Source organism: Triticum urartu, chromosome 1A (assembly GCF_056163025.1).
Source record: "Triticum urartu cultivar PI428250 chromosome 1A, HENAU_Tu73, whole genome shotgun sequence".
Taxonomy (NCBI): Eukaryota; Viridiplantae; Streptophyta; class Magnoliopsida; order Poales; family Poaceae; genus Triticum; species Triticum urartu.
In genome coordinates this window covers 38,147,517-38,170,959 of record NC_141873.1, presented here as the reverse complement: position 1 = coordinate 38,170,959, position 23,443 = coordinate 38,147,517, and the positions used below count along the sequence as shown (strand labels likewise).

At 44.4% G+C, this 23,443-nt stretch overlaps 1 protein-coding gene across 1 annotated transcript; it reads right to left on the bottom strand.

Annotated features, from left to right (window-relative positions):
* Positions 1-12,647: 12,647 nt before the first annotated feature.
* Positions 12,648-15,520, bottom strand: LOC147989527 (uncharacterized). Its single transcript, XM_087545687.1, has one exon. It carries the CDS (start codon positions 13,550-13,552, stop codon positions 12,794-12,796), a length of 759 nt encoding a protein of 252 aa, XP_087401813.1. The 5' UTR covers positions 13,553-15,520; the 3' UTR covers positions 12,648-12,793.
* Between the last annotated feature and the right edge of the window lie 7,923 nt (positions 15,521-23,443).

Genomic DNA, 23,443 nt, shown 5'->3' with positions numbered 1-23,443 from the left:
TCTTGCTTTGGGTGGTATGCTTCCTCACTGTTGCTATTCTGCCCTTTCCCGGTAGTCAACCACCAACGAACGCAAGGAGATCTGGACCTGCATGTAATGTTTTTTTTTGCCAATACTCTAAAGCAGCTTCCTTACATCAACATGGGATTGCAAAAGGGAGGGAAAAAGGCGACTCCTCCTTAGTAGGAATAGTAGCTGAGGCTGCTTCAACTCATAACGAAGCTATTCCAGCACATAAGTCCGGGATGATCTGAGGTCGCTGGTCTCACATGGAAGAGATACGAGCCTCCGCTGGATAAACACCAGAACTGGTATCGGCTTCTTTTGTTCGTAACGAACAAGCAACGGATTGGGGATTGCCAATAGAAAAAGATACAACCAACCAGCAGCTTTTGGAAACCAGGATCACCCCCATTGTAAAGAGAACACGGCACCCCTTTCCGTAGGGGCTCGCAAAGGTATTATACTGGATGTGCGCAGAGAGCTAATGAAACTCCATTCCTTTTTCTCTATACTCAAGGATCTGCTATAGCTTGCTTTTCCAAGAGTATTGTATTGACCTGATTCCCCAGGAAAGAGTTGATGGCATCTCAACGCAAGAAGGTAGAGAAGAATCCCTAGCGAAGATGTGCCGAGAGCGAGAAAGCCTGTCTTCCCCGAGATTATTTATTCCTCTTATTTCTTATATGAATAACTGAAATCAATCCTCACTTGTATTAACTTCATGAGTGAAGAGATAGAGAAACCCTCAATACCGGCACTGCTCCTATCAAAATCAAATAATTGGATTTGTTTCCCCACTTCCTCCACGGGATTCGTACATCGGATGAGGATTCCTACAACGGTACAACGGATCAATCCATTCAAATCAATGAAACCATTAGGTACGCCCCGGGATCTACTCTATTTTTAGATTTGCTAATGCCGAGATCCGATGCGAAAGCAAAGCGAAGGTTGTTATTCAATAGTTGTTGCCGGTAAAGGAACAGCGGAACGGGTATCTTTAGCAAAGCAATTTTGATTGGTTGAATCGTATTGAGTTCCGGTCTCTTATAGGGTCTTTCTTTGTCCTACTTATAGTATCTTTCCTCCAGCCTATCGAAACTCGTGTTTTTATTAACCAACAACACATGCACTTTGTTAGAACTAAAGAAAAGGTTATTCAATCCACTAGTGCAACTGAAGTGAAGGAATTACCTATTCTGAACCTCCACAAGAACATTTTAGCCATTAACGAAAGAAGGGAAGTTACAGAAGGGGGCAGTGAAGGCTCGCCAAGTAGACAGCAAGCCCCCACCCCGTCAGTCCTGTGTTGCCGTAGCGTGCCCTACTTCAATAAGGTATTACCTCGCCGATTTTAAAGGGGATGGGATTGGATTCATTCACTTGCATTCCTGCTAGCACTACAAAAAGCTCCGGTCTTAACGCCCCTACAGAAGCTGTGCAGCCTTTCCTCGGGTTCGTAGAGTCGGGTTTCCCGTTTACCCACAACGGAGGAGCCGCCCCCACCAACCAAAGCAGGTAGGCGGCCACGGTTCATAACGCACTCTTCGCACAACAGATCCACTTTGAAGTTGACTTATTCGCTCGGCCAATCGTCGGAATGTGTACGAGATACCATAAGGGCCCAATATCTCAATAGCACCCTTGTCTAAAGCTTCGAATGAGACTGAATATCCGAAACGCAGGAACGATCTGACTAGAAAGTCATTCAAAACTTGATCGAAGAACCAGCGTTTATTGAAGAAGCTATAGAGTCGATTACAAAAAGTACTAGTTTGAAAGGCTCGTTGGAATTGATCCGCTACGAGATTTACATTATACGCTAGAGAAGCACCTGAAGTACTAAACAGAATAGGTATTAGTTTTGTAATGGTTGGGGCAGCAAACTCGGATTCGGCAAGAATCTCATTTTTTGGTAGTACGAAGGGGGAATTGGCCCAAAAATTGGATAGGGGTAAAGACGCAGCCGGGTGCCGGCGGCTTATTCAAGTGCCCCCCGAACCGCGCGAAATGGTCGCCTATTACACGGCTCACAAACTCTGCCTGGGGTGGGGCTACCTATTATTCGTAGGCGGTACGTACGGCGCACGCAGGGCCTCGGTTTGCTGCGTGGACTGTCTATGCATTTCCTACAGAGTGTAATGGAACCCAGCTCAGCTCCGCCGAGCCAAAAGAAAAGAACAGAACAGCCGGAGGCGAAGAGTAGAGTATAGCCAAGGGGCTTTCGTCGTCCGTAAAGGACCTAACGGAAGACCGTGCTCCGAAGTGTGCACTTCGAGTTTTGTTTTAAGAACACTTGGCCTTACCCCTTCATTTTGAGCCATGTCTAGGTAGAATCGGCAAGATTGAACCGAGGCCCGCCCGGGCACCGCCGGGGGACAACCAGACCAACCAGTAGGCTTTCTTTCCGAAGTTTCCTCCCGGGGCCCTTAAATCATTGAATTCATAGGCATAGGGGCGTCCCAGGCAGTGGTTCATTCAATGAGAAAGAAAGACAGGAGGGCAGGATTCGTCGTGTCGGGCTAATTCATTCTGGGAAAAAAGGGGGAAGGGAGTCACCTGAGCTATGCGAAGGGAAGGAAGTCGTGGGCTGAGCCGGAGGTCACTTTTCCCGATCCATCCCGAAGGGTTTTTTCCCTCTCTCGCCCCATCATCGTACCCAGTCCTGCTATCGGCTCAGCCCTATCTATTCATCTCTTTTTTTTTTACATGGAGATTTTTTGGATCTCTCTTGTTCATAGATCTTGAAAGCGGATCAATAGAAATTTCTCAAAGGATCTATCTATAGAAAGATCTAGATCTCTATCATCATCTATCTCTATATCTAGATATGGAAGAACCCTCGAAGCCTGTCCCCGACGACGATGCCCCCTGGGCGAAAGGAAAGGGGCCGCCATTCTCTTTCTTTCTTCAATCGTTCCGATCATTTCTCTCATTCCCTTTTGTTTGTTTTTTCGGGTTGGTTCGTTTCCTCCTCCTATCTACGCAATTCTCTGTCTTCGTTCGTGATCATCTTAGGCGAAAGGATAGGTATAAATTTTGTGGAGGGGCGGCTGTGAAAGGGCGATTCCCCCTTTTCCATTGAAGTAGGGAAGGGGGTGATTGATCTTTTTTTGAATCAGGCCTTACTGACCAAGTGGTGGTATAAGCTTCATTGCGGATGAAAAGAAGTCCTTGTGAGCGGAGCTACAAAAGGAAGTTCAAGCTCAAGAAATCCTCTCAATAGGGATTGGGCAAGCAAGCTGTTTGTTTATTTGATCTTACCCGGTTGTGAGACGGGACGTGAAGTCAACCAAGTACATGTGTGTTCATAGTGTCCCCGGCACCTTCCTCCTAGCTGAGTATGGATGCTGAAGTTAGCTGGAGTGTGGGGCGAGTGCGTGGTAGATGGAACTCCTATTTACCGCATTTCTTCTTGCACTTCCAACTTGAAGAGGAAGAAGCATCTCTCTTTGCATCTTCAATAGATAGGAAAAAGGATCTTGACCTGAAGCCTTCGACCAAAGAAAGGGAGACTTGGTGAAGTCAGAGGTGGTTTTCCTTCCCTAGATTCATGGAAGGACTTTTTGAAGTTTGAGTGAGGAAGGAAAGTAAGGAAAGCGGGAAAGGTCCGATACAAAGGAAAGGGTTGCGAGGCTTAACGATTTAGAATATAGCTGTTGAGGTGGCACCTGTTCCCCCGGGGCAGGGGTATATGCCCGTAGCTTTCTTCTGTCACTTCTTTCAGATCAATGAAGTGGAAAAGTAATAGAGTAAGGGACCCTTGTTTACAAAGAAAGCTGTCACTCCAAGAACTCGAAGTCAAGCATCTTCGGGAATATCCAGATTAGTCTTCAACTAGAGAAAGGATAGGAATCTCCTTTGCTGAGTTTTCTTCTCCAGCGGATGTAGCGGTAAAAGATTCTATTCTTTCCGCGGTCTAGTTACGTCTTTCCTCTCCCTATCTAAAGAGCTCTATTAACATAGACCCTCTCCTGACTCTCTATCATTTTAAGAAAGCAGCAAATCCTTCTCTCTATTCTACTATCCGATCTCGTCTGTTGAAAATCGATCTGAAATATGGTCATATCTTCGTTATCCCAATAGTAAACCTTCTTACTTCTCTTCGCATCTCGAAAGACGCAAAAGATCTGTTATTAGCTTATTTATAAGCTGTCGAAGGTCCTTAAAAGCCTTGATTTTTGGCTTACGGCTTACTTGCCTTTTTCCTTAAAGCCTATATAGACAGACATAGACTGAGGGCATTCTGGGCATCCATGCTCCTGGCAATGGCAAGATCCGAGATGTCAGTTGCTTGTCTTCAAGCCTCAACCTTATTCTGACTCCTACTAGGGCAATCAGGTTTAAGTTAAGCCCGAACAGCTTAGTTTTCCACTTCTCTTCCGACACAAGCTTCTTTGCCAAGCCTTCCCCATCAACTGGAAATCCAGTAAGAAAGGCAAGGGGCGCAACGGCAAGGCAATCTCAAATCATAATGGGAGTTTTAGGTTTATTTAGATAGATTCGCCTTTGGGGTTGTTACAGAATCGGTTCTTCAAGAAGGAGCTCTTAGTACGGTGGATGCATCGAATGCAAGCTGTAAGGAAGAATAATTCTCTTAGCAGACAAGAATGAAATTCAATTAGTCCCACACTTCCCGCAGGAATCGAAGAGTACGCAAGCACATTCATTTAATGGGAAAGCTTTCCTTGGCTAGGCCCCTATGAAGAAAGATGCCAATTCCCAAAAGCAGTAACAATAGCAATAGCAGTAGGAGTAGCATTAGGAATTAAGACCGTCAGGCCTCATTCATCAAAGTAGCAGTCCTTAGGGGCTGAAAAAGAGCCCAGATTCCCCGCAACAAGCTTGGAAAGGAAGAAGACACGAAGGGAGGAGTTCCGCTTAGCCTTTGCTCCTCTTTGATAGAAGTAGCTCTTTTGTTTGCCAGAATGGCTTGTTAGCAAGAAAATGCCTTCTTAGGAAGTGAAGAAGAATACGCCTGCTTGAGAATGCCCTCTTGTTGTTCTCGAAAGATGGAGGGGGGCAGATTTCACTAAGGAAAGGAACTGAACTAATGGACGAGGAGGAAGAGAATATAGAAAAATTGCCGACATTCAAGCATACTATAGATGTTCCAGAACTGCTAAAGGGAAGTTCTAGTAGAAAGGACAACTAAGCGAAAGGCCTTCTTAGAAAGGCGGAGTGACAGGTAATGCCCTATTTCCTAACAGTGAAATCTAAGATCAGACAAGAAAGAAGCTAAAGGCTAGGCAAAGAAGACGAGGGAGAAATCGTAGGTGAAAACGTTGGGTTACCAACTCGGGTGGGTTCTCACACCAAAGTTCCTTTGTTTCGGGCAAGCCCAATTACAAACAAAAGAGAAGGTCGGTCCCGTACTCAAACCAAATCAGAAGGGCGGTACTCACTCGGATGGAAGAATCCCAGGTCGGTCCCATACCCGAACAAAGGCTAGACCGAAGGTCCCGTCCCACGGGTTAGGTGCTTAGCTGAAGGTGGAAGGCGAAGCCAAGGCAAGAGCAAGGGTTGAAAGACAATATAGAAGAATTCCATCTCCCCTATTTGTTCCATTCTCAATGGTTGGTCAAGTTGAGATGAACTACGGGAATCTATATATGGACTTCAAGGTCAATCAACCCATGCAAGGAAACTCGACGGAATTTGTTTTTTTATGGATTCAAGCAAAGAATGAGAAGTATGGCTTGGCTAGGGAAGCAGTAGTAGTGGCAGAGGTCGAGCTTTGAGATGAGAAGAGGGCTGAGTCGTCTAGCTTTTATTCCAAAATCACGTATCACCGATCAGCCTATTCGAGAGGAGCTGCTTGCCTTGCCCACTTCAATAAGGAAGACTCCATCCATCTAACCCATATCCATTGGAACCAGAAGCGAGTGGTAAAGTCACCCTTTGGCTAAAAAAACGATTTGTATGCGTGGCGCAACACACACCTCTGCAAAAGAAGAGAAAGAACGGAAAGAAGCAGGCCCACAAGACGACAAGTGGATTGAATATCCTTTGCTTTCGTCACCGGTGCTATTGAATCCGCATTTAGAAGAAAGAGCTCCGGGACTGAATTGCTTTGAGTGGGGCTTGCCCATTAATTAGATCACCTGAGTAAGCCAAGAAAGACGAAAGCGATGGATGTATGTGACAAAGAGAACTTATGAACATGAAAGCCAGCCTGTTCCCTAAATATTTTAGGAAGCGAAGAAGACAGAAAAAAGTTCGGTAATCTTCTCCCTTTGGTAGGCATTTACCCAAGGCACTGATATTATGAGTCTCTCGATTATACGTGAAATAGGGAGTTCAAGGTCTTATTCGTCTTTCTTGGCCTATGTGAATATGAGCCAATTCCGGAAAGTGAATAATTCACTATTGAAAGTGCAAGTCGACGTTCCTGATATGAAAGTGAAAGTGGAGTGAAATCTGGATATGAAGGTTCAAGTCCAGTTCCAATCTGGATATAAAAGTGCTGTTCAATCGTCGAAAGTGATCTCTCTTTTGTTGTTCTCTTTTAGTCCACTTTTCTTTTTTCTTTCTTTGGAGTCGGGTTCTTAAGACAGGACTGGAAATCGGGTTTTCTGAATATCTCTCTTCCGGAGAAGTCAGTTTGTTCGAGATCGAAAGAGTGCCCTCGAGAGACTAGACTGATAGTAACAGTAGTGCGCCTTCAGTTGAGGAGAACTGTTCACAAGCAGTGGTTATGAGCTCTTTCTTGTGGAGGTTCAGAATAGGTAATTCCTTCACTTCAGTTGCACTAGTGGATTGAATAACCTTTTCTTTAGTTCTAACAAAGTGCATGTGTTGTTGGTTAATAAAAACACGAGTTTCGATAGGCTGGAGGAAAGATACTATAAGTAGGACAAAGAAAGACCCTATAAGAGACCGGAACTCAATACGATTCAACCAATCAAAATTGCTTTGCTAAAGATACCCGTTCCGCTGTTCCTTTACCGGCAACAACTATTGAATAACAACCTTCGCTTTGCTTTCGCATCGGATCTCGGCATTAGCAAATCTAAAAATAGAGTAGATCCCGGGGCGTACCTAATGGTTTCATTGATTTGAATGGATTGATCCGTTGTACCGTTGTAGGAATCCTCATCCGATGTACGAATCCCGTGGAGGAAGTGGGGAAACAAATCCAATTATTTGATTTTGATAGGAGCAGTGCCGGTATTGAGGGTTTCTCTATCTCTTCACTCATGAAGTTAATACAAGTGAGGATTGATTTCAGTTATTCATATAAGAAATAAGAGGAATAAATAATCTCGGGGAAGACAGGCTTTCTCGCTCTCGGCACATCTTCGCTAGGGATTCTTCTCTACCTTCTTGCGTTGAGATGCCATCAACTCTTTCCTGGGGAATCAGGTCAATACAATACTCTTGGAAAAGCAAGCTATAGCAGATCCTTGAGTATAGAGAAAAAGGAATGGAGTTTCATTAGCTCTCTGCGCACATCCAGTATAATACCTTTGCGAGCCCCTACGGAAAGGGGTGCCGTGTTCTCTTTACAATGGGGGTGATCCTGGTTTCCAAAAGCTGCTGGTTGGTTGTATCTTTTTCTATTGGCAATCCCCAATCCGTTGCTTGTTCGTTACGAACAAAAGAAGCCGATACCAGTTCTGGTGTTTATCCAGCGGAGGCTCGTATCTCTTCCATGTGAGACCAGCGACCTCAGATCATCCCGGACTTATGTGCTGGAATAGCTTCGTTATGAGTTGAAGCAGCCTCAGCTACTATTCCTACTAAGGAGGAGTCGCCTTTTTCCCTCCCTTTTGCAATCCCATGTTGATGTAAGGAAGCTGCTTTAGAGTATTGGCAAAAAAAAACATTACATGCAGGTCCAGATCTCCTTGCGTTCGTTGGTGGTTGACTACCGGGAAAGGGCAGAATAGCAACAGTGAGGAAGCATACCACCCAAAGCAAGACGTGAAAACCTTCTTCGTATCCAAAAGCCCCTTTTAGTCTGTCTGGCCTTAGTATTTATGATACATAATCGCATCTTCTCCCCCTTTCTCGTATCTCCACGGAAGTAAGTACTGGTATGATCGGAACTAGTATTTAGATATATGTGACCCTCTAGCGGTTTGACTCCGTTGATGGTATACGGAACTTCCTTCCTGCGAAAGGTCGAGTTCGTAAATCAAGCTTGTAGAAAAAGCGAGTACCGGTATTTGATGGTGATGGTGAGGATGACTAACCTCGCTCTTGCAACCATGAATATTTTCTAGATACTACGGGCATATACCTTCTTCCGAAGGGTCCCCGTCCTATCTTTTTCGCCTTCCGCTCTGGAATCGACTATTGGTGGGTTGTAACGTGAACCTATGGATCTCAATGAACAGCTTCGATACCACAAAAGGATGGGCAAGAAAGACAGCAGGTGTTGAGCCAAAGCCCTAGTTCATACACAATCATAATGTTGGTCAACCATCCGAACCGGGATTCCTGTTATTCATACGAAGGAACAAGAAAAGAAGAAGTATGGGAGAAATGGTTTTTGAGTTGGGCATGATGAAAGCGGGTACAATGGCATTACTTAGAAGCTATTATGTCCTGTCTTGGCTTTAGCAATAAGCTTGTGCGACTGATGACTCCCTCCATCCCTGGCATCGCCAAGACTAATGGATAAGGTTTTGTCGCATCTTAATCGAACCGCATGCGGAGCTCAGCTCCTAAGAAAATAATAAGAAATATCTAGTTTTGTTTCATAAGTGGCGAGCCAAGGAATAAGAATACCGCCCCCTGATCTGTATTTCAAAAGCGGATTCAGCGCTGCAAGAAATAGAATTATGCATAGATTGACTTGTAAAGAAAGACGAACCGAACAGTGCTAAGCAAAGAAAAACTCTCTTATTTCTATGCTCGATTCAATCTCTACTCATCTGCTTTTAGTTCTACTTTCTGTATACGAAGTCCGAGCTTTTCGAGCTGCTCAGTTCTCGCTATGTCATTTCTTGGTTTTTAGTGCATTCACTCAATTCTCTGTGAAGTCCATGGACATGTTGTGGTTCATTGCAGAGAACAGCCATCACATGGATCAAGCTATAAGGAATCACCCGCGAGCGAGGGCAAGTCTCAATTACGGTAGGAATGGAATACACCAATCATAACTCTGGTCTGGTCCCTAGTTCCCTAAGTAGTTAGTGAAACTTCCAGCTGGACTGACTGGATTTAGAGCTTAATGCTCCTATCTTTGAACTAGAATCTTAGCGCTTATTTCATGAAGATAGCTACTTTAATTGATACAAGAATGCCTACTTTGGACCAATAGGATCTACTCCTACTTGAATGCCAATCCAATCTCTTTCCCAATAAGAATTCCTAATCCCTAAATCCAAGCAAGGCATGATTGTTAGTCAGGATAACCAGCTTACGTACCGCATTAAGAAGTACCGACTATGCTTTTTCCGCTTCTTGGTCAATAGGACCTACTTCTCTGGTAAAGTAACCTTCAAGACGGGTTTGGAAACTTAGGCATACAGCATAAAAAAGTTCAGAAACCTCCGTCTTTTGGTCCTATTTTATTCGATTCAATGTGGGAATGACTAAGACAAGTTAGGCGAAACAGATATGCATGCACCATAGAGGTTTATCCACCATAGGTTTGTACACAAGAATAGTAGTCACAGCGAGGGATACAAGCTTCTCATAGAGCCAAATTGAAATGGCAAGATAGAAATCTGCCGTTGGTGGAGATGGAAAGCTTTGTATATTCTACGCTCGCTTAGAGATGAATCATACTTGATCACTTGATTGACCCACTTGGTGCCATAGGGTTGCCTACTTTTGCGCTAAGGGATCTACCGCGGGCTGTGCCTAGCGGATCCCATACAGATCTATAACCTAGTCATTACTCAAAAGGTTTCTCGCTTGAATAGGCTGTAATAGATCCTTCGATAAGAAGAGGCCTAGCTGGCTTTATGGATCCTTCCTCGCAGAGATGAGAATGGAATCCAATAGAATCGAACATAGTCAAGTCAGCTCGAGGCAGAGGTATCCATCCTTAGGCCTGGACTCACGAGACCAGGTTGGGTGCGGAAAAGGTGATGAGAAGTGTTTGCATAGAATTTATGGGTGTTGGCTATTCCTTTCCTTGGCCATGGCCAGTAGAAAGAATGGAAACCTTGGCCAGTAGATGGAAAGGGTACGGGAATGGGGATAGGGAAAGTGTACCGTTTCTTGTTTTGGTATGGGTGCGTGCAACACTGATTATTGATCGAGGCTCGTAAAAGAAAGACTTGGGTTTGATAGATCTCCTAGACTAGAATCACTCCTTCCGGCATGCAAGACTTGAGTCGCCATCTCCATATCGGGGTCTGGGAAGCTCGTCTGTCTGTTTGGGGATTTCGATTTCCAATCTTAGGCTGTATGAAACAGAAGAATGAGAGAACTAGTTTCAAAGGATAGCGATAGCATTCCCGGAAAGTGAGCTTGACCCACGGATTCCAGAATGATGCAACAAGAAATGGTAGCTTTCTGTGTTCCTAGGTGGATGGGTAAAGGCATTCCTAAGATGAAGATGCGGATGAAGATGGGGCTAGGCTATTGGTAACACCATTCCAGGCTCTCCAATTCGAATAGATCAATGGCTTGGTCTAAGCTTCCCTTGGTTCTTCCGTTTCGAGAGGAGGGGTATCAGATTGTGCATAGGTTGGTGGGTCAGGCTCGGTGTGAATACCTTTTGTGAGTGACTCACCATTCCTGCTTGATCTGTCTCCTGCTCCAGCCCCTGCTCCTGCTAGAAGGGCTTACGACGAATAGATTGTTGGAATGGCTTTAAGTGAAAGGGAATCCGGCAGCTTATATAGCGCTAGTGAGAGGCCTCCTAGTCTATTTCGATGGACGTCTCCTAATCCTTCTTTTTCTATGGGTTCAGGAATGCCATGCCAATAACAGATAGAGCAGCTAATGGTCAAGCCAGAGGCAGCAGGTCTCATTCCAGACTCCACTCAGAATACCCGGCTCTTTTTCTAGACTCCACTAGGAAGACCTTGCTCTTTCACAGATACGGGGATCAGACATGGCTATCGCTTCGACAGCTTCTCCGGATGAAAAGACGCCGCCCAATGGATGGAGTTGGAGGGACACGGAATCCTGGATATCTTGCCTTGGTTCCGACTCTAAACCGTTCTAAACAGATTCTTTCTGCATACTGATGTTGGCAGTTATGCCTAGGTGATAGATGTATGTTGCTGGATTGGAAAGCTATACGATCCCTTTTATTCAATTATGACAGCTGAGAGGAATTTGGGATGGCCCCGCTAGAGTTTCCAAAATGAATCGAATTGAACCCTATTGTTTTTTCACTCTAAATTCCATAGTATCAATACAATAACCTTTGAGAAATTGTGAGAACGGGAAGATGCAATCATTTAGATGGTGAAAATAGCCGAGAGTTGAGCAACCCCTAAAAGCACTCACAATGAATGGTACCAGCGGATACCAACCAGATAGAAACATGCTGAGAAATCTCTGTTATAGCTGAAACTAATATACCAATCCTATCCGTGACCCTTTCCACATTCTTTTCTTAGTCACCTAACCTATGACTGCTTTTTCTTTTAAGCTTTAATAACCTTAACATTCGAATCTGCATCTGCTATTTCAGTTCTGTCTAAAGATACTATTCTTTGATCACTTGAAACATAGTAGAAAGCATCTAAAACAGATATTATTGTGGATTCCCTCTCCTTGTGGGCTGGACTCCTTTTTACATGGACAGACAGGAAAGTGGAATCTGAGGAATTAGCTGGAACAGACTCACCTTAGCTTTGAACGACTATATCCCCTCTTCTATCTACATATGGATATATATGGTCTTTAATAAAGGAAGATGATTTTAGCCGAGGACTAACACAGCTTCCATTTTGCAGCACATCTCTCAGTGGGAATAGCATCATCCATGACTTCAGGCACAGCTAGCTACGGGTAAGCACAAAAGGTAATGACGAGAGGGCCGTCCTATGTACCCTGAAAGAGAAACTATGTGATAGAAGCCCGCTTTCCCTCTCTTCTATCCCACCTAACCACTTCGGGTATCAGTGGCCTCGTGATCTCCATGAACAGAGATCACTACACAAAAACAACTATATGAAAAACTTGCTTGCTTCTTCGAATCTCGAAATAACAGAACATATAGAAAGTGTTTTTGTGATGAGACCATTCTCTTCGGGGAACCTATAGAAAGATTATCAGACGGCTTTCATGATATTATGCTTCCTTGCCCGTGTGGAACATGTGTGAGCATTATGTTTTTCCAACAAGTGATCCGACTGGAAGAAGTGTTATATGAGGACTTCGAGATCAAATAGAGAATCTGTCTCTCCATTCCTCGTGAGCCACTTATTTCTCCGAAATCAGAGATCAGAGTGATTTTCCTCCTTTTTCCCAAATAGTCGACGGTCTTACACCATTGGGATACTTCGGATAAACTGGAGTACATATATGAGAGACCGGTGCTAAAACCTTTTCTCGAGATATCTTCCAGATTCTTAGGGTCCTTGCTCCGGATCTCGCCCCCCCGGTGCGAAAGCAGTTGGTTCCGTAGTTTGAGAATTCTACTAATTCCAAGTATTCCATTATTATTATTAAATAAGAGAATATAAAAAGTAAAGAGGAGAAGACATAACCAGAAGAATTGTGAGAAATAAGTTAATTTATCAAGTTGAGGCATTTCGATTTGGATTTCAAATAAGAAAGAAAAAAAAGGATTTTGTGAAATTTAGGAGTCGTTCGAAAGCATCAAGAGGGAAGAACTCAGATAGAAAGGCAGGCGAAGTTGGCGGCCAACCTAATCCCCCTCCCAGTTGTACCCTTGTGCATCCCCTTCGTAAACGATTTCCACTGGATCTGGAGATTCCCCGGGTCCCCCCGAATCGTCATCTTCGGACCCTGAATCATCATCCCACCTTTTACGCTTCCTCGAAGAAGACGGGCCTGCCTCGTTCGCCCCATCATTTGCTTTTGTGCTTTCAGGGGATCCCGTGGAATGAGCCTCCTGCTCTTCCGCAGGCGCATCGGGGTCGGGAGAATCTGGTTCACCGAGCTCGGCGCGGCGAAACCGCTTCGCCAGATTGGTGGCTGTTGCGACGAATTCGCTTCCATCTCCGGCTTCCGTATAATCAGAGAAGATTTGTTGAAGAGTATCTCCTCCCTCACTATTCCACAATATAAGACTTTCAGTGAACGATCGCGCAGACTCACCCTCCTCTAAAGGAAGAGGAGTGCCTACTTCGTTAAATATTCTTTCAACCTTGGAAGTCAACTCCGAAATCATGGCTTCGGGATGGGCGGCGTGCGCCATTTCCTGCTGGAGGTCTGGTAGTCCGCCAACGGGAGGTTGGTCTATGGGAAAGTCACCCTCGTTAGGAGCATTGGTCATGACGAGAACATTGAGATCCGCGACATTCTCATTCCCAAGATGAAAGGCTATTCCTTGAACTCCGAATAAGACAACTAATGCCATTATTAGTACTGGCAACGCAAGACCAAACGATGGTATAGCAATGAACAAAAGAATGACACTTGGAAATAATGAACGAAGAATCATTGGAATTTCCCATCTTTTTCAGCTCTGCTCCCTAAAAAAAGGGGGACTTTCTAAAGTGACTGGGTTTTTTACCCAAGAACCTGCTATTAAAGAGAAAGAGACAGACTAACAAGAAACAGCCTTTACTTATTCCTACCTGGGACTGAACACCTACACAATAGAGATTTGAAGAAGTAACAACATTGTTCTTTTTAAGTACAGTAAGATTTCGACAAAAAGAATGGGGGTCTTCCCCTCGCTTTGAGGGTCGCTTGAATTTGAGTTCGTTTGCTGGTCAGGATCGCCTCGAAAGCCGTTTGCGGGCGCATACGTTTTCTCGCTTCATTGTTATACGATTTTATTCAAACGAGATCCCTACCTACGACATAATTAGCGGGTCAGCCTGCCTTTAGCCTTGGAAGAACTATTTGGTTGGTACTTGATAATTTCTATCTGTGGCTACTCCGCGAGCCCTTGCAAAATGGGACTTCCCTAGCTATCAGTCTAAGAATGCTTCAACGAGAAAACAAGCTGTCACATGACATCGTCTACCAACTGAGCTATTTTCATCGCCATTGAAGCAAGTTTAACGCAAGCTCTACTCCCGGAAAGACATGAACTCGGTTCCCGTACTGGTCACATGCAATTAGAGCCTATCATCCGCAGATATGGGGCGTATGTCTTTACTATACGCATATTTTTATTCATCCGTGATAAATGAGTGCTTCTCAATCGTTCCAGTCCCATCCTTGCGTCTCTCTCCCGGTCATGCCGTCTTCTTCGAATCCTCCTTTACGATGGTGGTATTTTAGATAGCCTGAAAGGCCCCGTCAGCGATAGAAGCTATGGGTTTTTTACTTGCGGTAGACTGTACCTTTTTTATTTATTTCTTACCAAGACTCTCTTCTACGGAATTCCTGGCGTAAACCCCCGGAGGGCGTGCCCCGCAGGGCGTTTGTTCAACATAACAAGAGCAGAGCTTCAAATCAGCTCATTTTCTTTCTCATGTAAAAATGGGTACTCCGCTGCTTTGTTTTTTCCTGAGGATACCAACTTAACCGATGGAATGGAATGCATTCATCATCGGTATGGATTTGATACCAACTCCCTATCGTTCTTTCGTCTATTATGAGATTAAGACATTAACATGCGCCAGTAACATTAAGCATGATCGTATCCGGAGGAGCTAGATTGTAAAAAGATAAGGAAACCTTAGATGCTTCATGATTTTCTCTTTGGCTCGATTGCTTTATATTTGTCTTATTTTAGGAAGGCCTAAGAATGGAAGAGAATGAGAGATATTCATGTTATCGCGAGCCGCAGGAGACGACTAGTCATGTACAACCATTTCGATCGCTTTAGCGTGCTGTCTTCTTGTCTCTACTCGAGATCTATTCTATAATTTGACATGTGTGGCATGGGGGCCGGCGGTATTGTGTGTTGTTGAAACACTGGTAGCGAAAACTAGAGTGGAATGCTTGACGAAGACACTGGGGTTCCATGACGGCTACGCTGTAGACAGTGAGGGACGAAAGCTAGGGGATTTCCCAAAGTGGTCATACTCTCTTACTGAGTTATCAAACCTGCCTGCACCAGCCAACCTACCGCGACACTTGGTCGGTACGTGCTGTTTATCTCCACGCTATCTGTGACAGTTAGCACGCTCCTTTATTACAATCTGTGTATTATTCAACTTAATTAGATAAAGGCCTCTCATTATTTGTTTAAATCTTTGCTACTTACAGATGTGATTGGTGTCGGGAATCCTACCCAAACTTGGAAAAGAACTATTCTATTTGGCACTTGAGAAACCGATATAGGATTTAGGTCGTCCCGACCAGTAACAAAAGGGAAATTGGGCCCATTCACAAGAAATGAGAATTCTCGTTCGTATAGTATAAAAGAAGGAGGTCGGCACCGTGCTTTGGACAAATTGACTTTCTTCGCCATTCTCCTTTTTCATCTATATACACAATTCTACTTGATTTGCCCTTGAATAGTAAGCCCCGGAATTACTAAATTGTATGGTTGTTTTCCGCGTGGTGAGCAGGATCCAACCCATCGAGCGGTGGCCCTATCCAACGGTTGGTTCTTGTTATAATGGTTGGGGAGACCTTTGATTGTGAATACCAAGTGGAACAAGCGAGTAAAGAGGGAAGGCAGTCTAAGTTTCCAATCCAGTGTCCTAAGCGCCCTGCTTTCGTCTTGATTTATTGCATAGGTAGTGTGCAGCTGCTGCCCGTTTCAAACTTGTACTCCTCTGGTAGTGTAGTAAAGCCCATTAGAAGTGAGATTCGTTGATTCTATCAATAATCTTAAACTTAAACCTCGTGAAGCCCTACCCTAGGTAAAGGGCTTCTGCTACCAGACGGATTGAGTGAGGAAACGTATGCACGGCTTCACTATTTAGTAAGGGCAGCGGCTTTAGAGTAGGAAAGGGTGTGGCCATAGTTTCCTGCACACCGAAGCTATTAGTGACCCGCTTTGGAGACTCATCCCAGGGAAAAGGTAGGAGCGCCAAAAGCATCTGTTGGTGGGTAATCAGCGGAGCAGCTTCTTTACACGCCGAAGTAGATATGTATGGTCAGGGGAAACCGACAAAGGAACCATAAGCTAGAATACTGGTATCAAGAGATGACAGGTACAACCCCATCTTCTATTCTGAAAGGAAAAAAGAAGAGGTGCACACGGCTAACTAATCTAAATAATGAGTGAGAAAAGACCTTCCTTCGTGGGCATTGACCGCTAAAGATGCCACTGCTTCTCAATCCGAGACAACAACTAACGCTTCTTTTGGTGTTACTACCCCAAACCCCAATCATTCTGTTCGCTCATACCACGTCTCAATAATCACTCCAATCTGACACCTGCGCCATGTTTCTCGATCAAAAATGAATGAACTTCTGGTTCAGAAACCAATCGTGTGGATACGTGGACACAATGGGATTATTCCTGCGAGTAAGAAGCGTTCACAATCGGGTAATTCGTACCTCCAGCTGTCTTTAAATAAATATCTCGCCTAGCAGGAACCTAAATCCCAACTAGATTAGATGGAAATGCGTATCATGTGAGGAATCAATCCTACACTCCTTTCTGGTTATTTGAAAGTCGTGCTAGCATTCTTTTTTATAAACAGGAATGGAAACAGAGCTTTAGCCTTACTTAGCTTTCTAAAGAGAAACAACTTATCTCCTTTCCTTTTTACAGGTGTACAGGACCCGAAGGGAGAAATAGACCCGCACCGGACGAGTTAAGCGCTAGGCGTTTTCTCGCTGGTTAGCGCATCCGTGTACCATGGACCCCATAACCCATTGTATGCCCTAAAGCCCTGAACCCCACTTTCTCCGCCTTTCGAAGGTCATACCACTAGTGTAGTACTGAAACGAGGATTGCGCCTAGCGTAGGACACCTAACTTGACTCAGCATCCCTTGCTAAAAACAAACAAGGTGGGTTTGTTGAAACAATGGGTACTTCCGGAATCGAAGCCAAACAAAGGGCGAAGCCTAGGACTTGAAAGAAAACGGAAGCAGTGATACGAAAACCAAAATAAGAAAGAATTAGACGAATAGGACTATCTTATTAACAGTGTTTTTCAACACACCCTCATCAGATCATTTACGCGGGTCTGACACAGGCAGTGAAGAAGAGGGCGCTGGTAAGCTACTCCTATAACTTGATTTCGAAAGACTTTCTCGCCTGAACAATTATAATAGCGAACTTCACCGAACCAACCCTTCTTTTTCGCCAGGTCTTGTCTAGTTACTTTCCAAAGAAAAGAGGATGCCCACTTTAAAAAGGGAAAAGGCAAGGCTTGATCTTATCCACCAGCCTCAGCAGCCCCTTTTCCTCTAATCCAGTACTAAGCGCTATCGAATTGACATAGATAAACATGGAGAGAGAAATCAAGTCCCGGCAGTCCAGTCTTTTCTTCTACCAGCTCTAGTGCTAGCTTTCTCCGATCTCTCTGTAGACAGCATTAAATAGGGGTAGGTACCATATTCATAATACTAGAAGGTGATCCCTGCTTAGAGACATGACTGCGAGCTGTTTGTTACCTGATTGTCACCGAGCTTGATGCTGCTGGTCTTCCACCTCACCCATAATGTTGAGGAAACTTGACCTAAGCGGAAATGGATTGCGAAACCATTGATTCTTTCAAAACCGGTGTTTCTTACTCTAAAAAATAAATGATAGGGTTTAGGTCGCTCTTACTTTCTTAGCGCTTACCGGATATAAATTCGTATTTATCTCCACTTACTAAATAGGGGGTGCGGAAGGGTGAAAAGATGGAATTAAGAATGATCTACGCCATTGCCATTCTTCTCTAATCACCACTTCTTCCTTCAATATCTCCTCCTGGCGCCAGCCAGTGAGACCTTTCGTTGCATCCTCCACCTACCTATCCCCCTTCCTGTTCAGGAACCAACTGGATCAAAGTGAGGCAAAACAGCGTCTATCTCCTAGAAATAGTCTTTGTCGAGCTCAAGCTCAAGATAGTTAAGTTTTTCATATGGCCAGTGGTGAATTGATACTTTAACAGCGAAAAGTGCACCTTCAGTTGGAAAAGAATGCGCGATCTGTTTCATTCGGCTAGGGGCTCTCAACCATTCTTTCAGGTCAAGCGGAACCATGACTCCACTCGTTAGGTCTGGTGACCCTACAAATATTATATGTGAACCCGCGATAAATGTGCTTCAGTGCTGCCGTGCTTTAGAGAAGCTGCCGTGCCTACCCCACCCCAATTGGTCGTGCTTTTCCTGTTTCTTAAGCCACGCGAATGAATAGGTCTGCGTTTGCTCGGAGGAAGGTGTTTAGCCAGAGCGTTTCTCAGCTCAGACAAAGCTTCTCTTTACGTGAAGTGCCACGGTTCCTTTTCCCTCTTGACCCGGCTTTTCCTATTCTAACGGTAAAAACTTGTACTGGAACGGCAGCCCAGGGTTCGATCTTTGTTACCCCACTGATTGTGCGATCTTCTAGGCCGATATTGGCTTACGGAAAAGAAAACTCCTAAAGTGGCAGATTTGGAAGCAAATCCTGAGCTTCCATCAATGAAATTCCATTCAATGTGCCTGGGGTCCCCTCTGTTATCAATAAATGAGTAGGCGCTGAAGACGGCGAGTGCGGCGCATGAGGACGGCAGGGATGAGTTGCGACTCAAGGAGCACAGAATGTAAACAGGCAAGTACCCGCTGTTGATGCATCGTCGGAGTAGGAAAGGGAAAGCCCTCGAGCTCTAGCAGCTGTCCCGCGTGCATTGGCTTAAGAAAGGAAGTCGGCACCGGGCAATCCGGAATCGATTATGCGCCTCTTTTCCTCATTCAAAAAGAAAGGACTTGTGCGAGTCACCCAGCAATGGCTTTTCACATCGATGATGCATATTTCCAATGCTTTTTGAATTACAATAAAAAGATGAAATAGTTCACTCTGGCATAATCCATTGCAAGATCCGTTCATATTAGCTATCTACTGCCTGACTTGCCCCACTTACTAAATAGGGCTCATTACATTCATGGAGAGAAAGGTAAGCGTGTAAACAAAGCTAGCTTCTGCCGGAAGAGAGTTGCTTGCCTCTTGCTGCCACTAAACCCCAATGTGAAAGAAAAGCAAGGCGATCTACCGAACAAACATTTCCTTTCTTTTTAATAAGATAACATTGGGAGAATATTCCTGGGATTTGTTTTGTACCGATTGAATGATTTCGGCAAGCTAAATCCATTCGTTTGGGATCCTTTCTTTCTCCCCTTTTTATACTCAAAAGCCGTTGCCTTTCCTACTCGAAAATGGCTTGCTCCAATTATTAAATAGGGCGGAGTTGTCCTTTCTTACTCGATAGCCTTTGTGCTTCCCCTATTTAATAAGTTCAGATGGGAAATGCGGATAAGCTTGAGAACAGACAGCTCTTCACTTTAAAATCCACCCCAGGTATCTCTACCTGTAGGCAGAGGGTCCTCGTTCTTCTGGAGATGCCGCTGGCGCTGCTGAAGTGGATTGGGATGGCTGCGCCAAAGTCTACTGATCCATTAATAATTTTCAACATAAGCTTTAGTGCCTTGCTATGGCGAGGTCGTCTCCCCGCCAGAGTCGGTGAAGCTTGATAGTATCCTCGCATGAATTCACATACGTAAGATCCCGGTAATCTTCAGGACCATGGACATCGTGAACGAACTGGCCTCTCAATCCTGATGGTGGTACCCATTCTGCTAGTGCGAAAGCTGTTCCCGTTTCTTCGTGATCCGATCCGGTATCAGCGGATACTTGCATTTATCCGGGAAGGGTTGAAACAATGGAATGCAACGCAACAAGAAAACGTGTATGTTAAGTTCTATAGTTGATGTGATGCGGCTCGACTCATCATTGCTCTCACAAAAAATCAATGTTTTCGGTTCCCTTTTTACTCTCGAATTATCATATAGAAAGATGTTCAGATTCAGTTCTCTCTGAAAAGGAAGACGGGGCCCTTAGGGACACAGTAGTACCATTTCAATTGTGCGAAAGGTCGTGTCCTGGTAGCCTCTCTGCTGTAGTAAGATGAACGGTCTCATTCTATAAAACAGTCAATTCTTCCATTTATTAAATTGTCAAATCGAGATTGTGTGGGTGTAGATAGGAATAAGTCAAGGCTGTTTCTTGTTAGTCTGTGTCTTCCTCTTTAGTAGTATCCAGGTTCACCTTCCGTTGTTGCTCCTCAGAAAACTCGTAGAATAGTCTAGTCTCATTGGCCCTCGTCGATGGTACAAACGCTCCAGTCTCCCGCTCATGGTCTAGTTCTCCTAATCTAACGAAGTGCTCCCTCCCTCCTACCTAGGTGTACCTCTTCATTGGAGCAAACCATCCAGCAACTTCTTACATTTAGAATTCCCTTCTAAGCTGGCTATAACCATCCTTATTGACCAGAAAGGAATTGAGAAAGGGGATGCTATAACCAGACCATAGACAGCGTTTCCACATTCACTTTTGAACTTAGGGAAACAGTGAAAGAAGCCCTCGTTCCCGCTCTTCTTTCCCCCGACTTACCCTTAGAAGGAAAGTAGGGGCCTCGGTTTCTGCAAAGAAACCTACACCAGTGAATTTCTTTTTCGTAGGTGATCCCGCTCCCAATCGCAGATTTGAATAATCAAGTCGGTATGGGGCTGCTCCCTTTTGTTACTCCTAAAATATTGGCCTCGCTTGGACATATCCGCGAGGACCTGGGCGATTTTGATCCGTTTCTCCGCGCTCGCCGTTTCAAGGTGAAGATCCGAGTAAGTAGAGCGTAATAGGCGATCCGCCGGGCACTTATTTCGACAGGACCTAAGAACCGTTTTAATGCGTTTCCTTAAGAAATCAATAGATGGTGCTTCAGGAAAAGGGTTCGGCGGGGTGTGGCTTGTGGATGGCTCTGACCTCAACTCCTCTTTTCCATCGGCGTCTCTCCGTCCCACCCCTTTTTTTCGTTGATCATCATCTCCTGGCGTAGCGGAAGCACTCGACGAGGCCTCTACGACAGAAGAGATTCTTGCCCGTTTCTGCCCGGACGATTCCATAAAATAAATAAAAAGAAAAGTTCAGAGGAAAACGCATAACCAGAAGAAAAAGATATCGTGATGTAAAATGATCATTCGGACACCCTCACCTTTCTTAGGACTATCAAGCCTTCTCGAATTAGGTCTATGGTAGAAGCTTTGAACGTAGACCCGGATACAAATCTTTCACTCACTGAAAAGTGAAAACCTGTGACTATATCGTCCTGAAGACGGATGCGGCGGGAAGAAGTGGCATTTAGAAGTGTTGCTGACTTTACATTTAGGTTTCGGCATAACAAAGCTTGCACTGTCTTTTCGCACTTAGGCGCACAGCGTGCCGTTGGTAATGATTCTACTACGGTGCTGCAAATTCGCAAGCTGATCCTAAGTAATCGTTGTTGTTCATTGGATTCCTCCGGAATTACTTCGTTAGGATTGAAGAATTGCTGCAATGCTTCCTGAATAGACTCGATTCTCCCGTCGAGAGTTTCTTTGAAAGTCTTACCTAAACTCTTCCGACTGAATATGAGAAAGCCTATAAAACAACGAGCTACTATCATTTCTTCATTATAGATTGAGATCTTCTTCGGACTTGATGCACAAATAGATGGAATAGCAGCAAATAGCATATTTCTATCCTTCATATCCGTAGAAAGAAATCTCATCTCCAGGTAACTCCATCTTTTTCAGCTCTGCTCGCTCACTTTTGAAAGGAAAGGAGACTGATCTTGACGTCGGCGTGGGTTCTACCAACGAAACGAATCCGTTTTGGATTGAGATTTCACATAAGCATTGCACAATGATCCGCATTAGGCGGGGAGCAGCAATGATACCGCCGGCCAGGAATAAGTACCTATCCCTCTTATACTTAAGAAAAGAGAAGATAAGCTGGTGTTGAGAAATGAGAAGTGGGCTATATCCCCGGGGACTTTTTAAAAGCAGCTGAAAGGAAATGCTGCTTCCTTTCTATACGCTAATTCTTGCTTTGAAGAGATGTTCCAGACAAGGCATTCTTAAGTCCCACCTCACCTATATCCAACTTGAGGTATTCCATTGTTTCTAGTATAATAAGCAGGTTTAAGCCATGGAAGACATGAGTCACTAAAGTGCTGTTAACTAGATCGCGAAAGATGTGCCAAAGAGGTTTTCCAGCACATGGAATAGCACTCGCAGGGGCATCCTGTCAGTCGCCAGGCCATGCACATTTGAAAGAATTCCCACACACAATGGGAGCCGTTTCAACCATTTCTGCTCTACGTTGCAAACTAGGGGGCATAAGCTACCAAACCCCTGGCTAAGAATCTATATCATACCGAGCAATCATTCCGTCTTCTTGAGAAGAAAGAACGCATGAATCCTCGCTTTGAGCTCACCTACGAGTGCACCTAACAAGGTTTTCCAGACCTAATAAACGTTCATTGCAAAGAAATGTTGACCTCTGATTTAGAGAGGATCAACCACAGTTTGAGAAAAGAAAAGTGCACACCGGCATTATGCCTCGTAAAGCTACCCCCATTCATAGCTTTATTCACTGTCTGCTCGAATAGCTTCATTTCAATGTTAGGATGACCCGCAAGGTCGTCTAAAATAGCTTCCACCTATCTAGTTTCCATGTGGCACGCCAACCACAATCACTTCATCCCTTGGCTTCTTTATCATAGCTGCCTACCTCTTCAGATCAAGGATCAAAGACTACAGGAGCTCAAAGTTATTGTCGCACACTTCCATCTAGGAGATGCATGTTAAGCTATCCCTTGGATTATAGCCTAGGAGATCGATTGGCAGGCCTTGTTCTATGAAAAGAGTATCCTTATGGTTTAGGAACCCCAACATCTATTGAAAAGTATGATGCACCCCTCGGTTTACCAACATTTCCATTCAATCTCATTTAGATTCTATTAACTAACAAGCCGGGATCCAATTCCATTTCAACCGCTGAGGTCATTAACGAACTAGAAAAGAGCTAAGGAACTATTTCCAGATACCTAATCGGGTGCTGAACGAACTACTACTTCAATATGTCATTGCAATTTCAAATGGGTTTCGATGGCACTCAAGCAGCCTCACTACTTCGATCTCAGTAACCTAATGATCTCCCCAAACCAACTCATTCTCGGAAGGAGACATGGCCAAGGGTGAACAAGATATGATGGCTGAGAATCTCTATTCCTACAAAATAACATGATTCACATGCTCAATACCCAGGACGGTGGTTCCTCCCGCCTGGCAGGTCTAAGAATACAACCCCTACGACACAGTTGAAACCAATTGTCTCTCACTTCAAAGATGGACCCTCTGTTCCTTTGAAATGCCTTTGATACATCAATTCTGCACTTTTGAAAGTGAAGATCTAGGTCCAAGAGGAATGAAATGAGCATACCAGGAGTTGTCTATTCACATGTCATATGA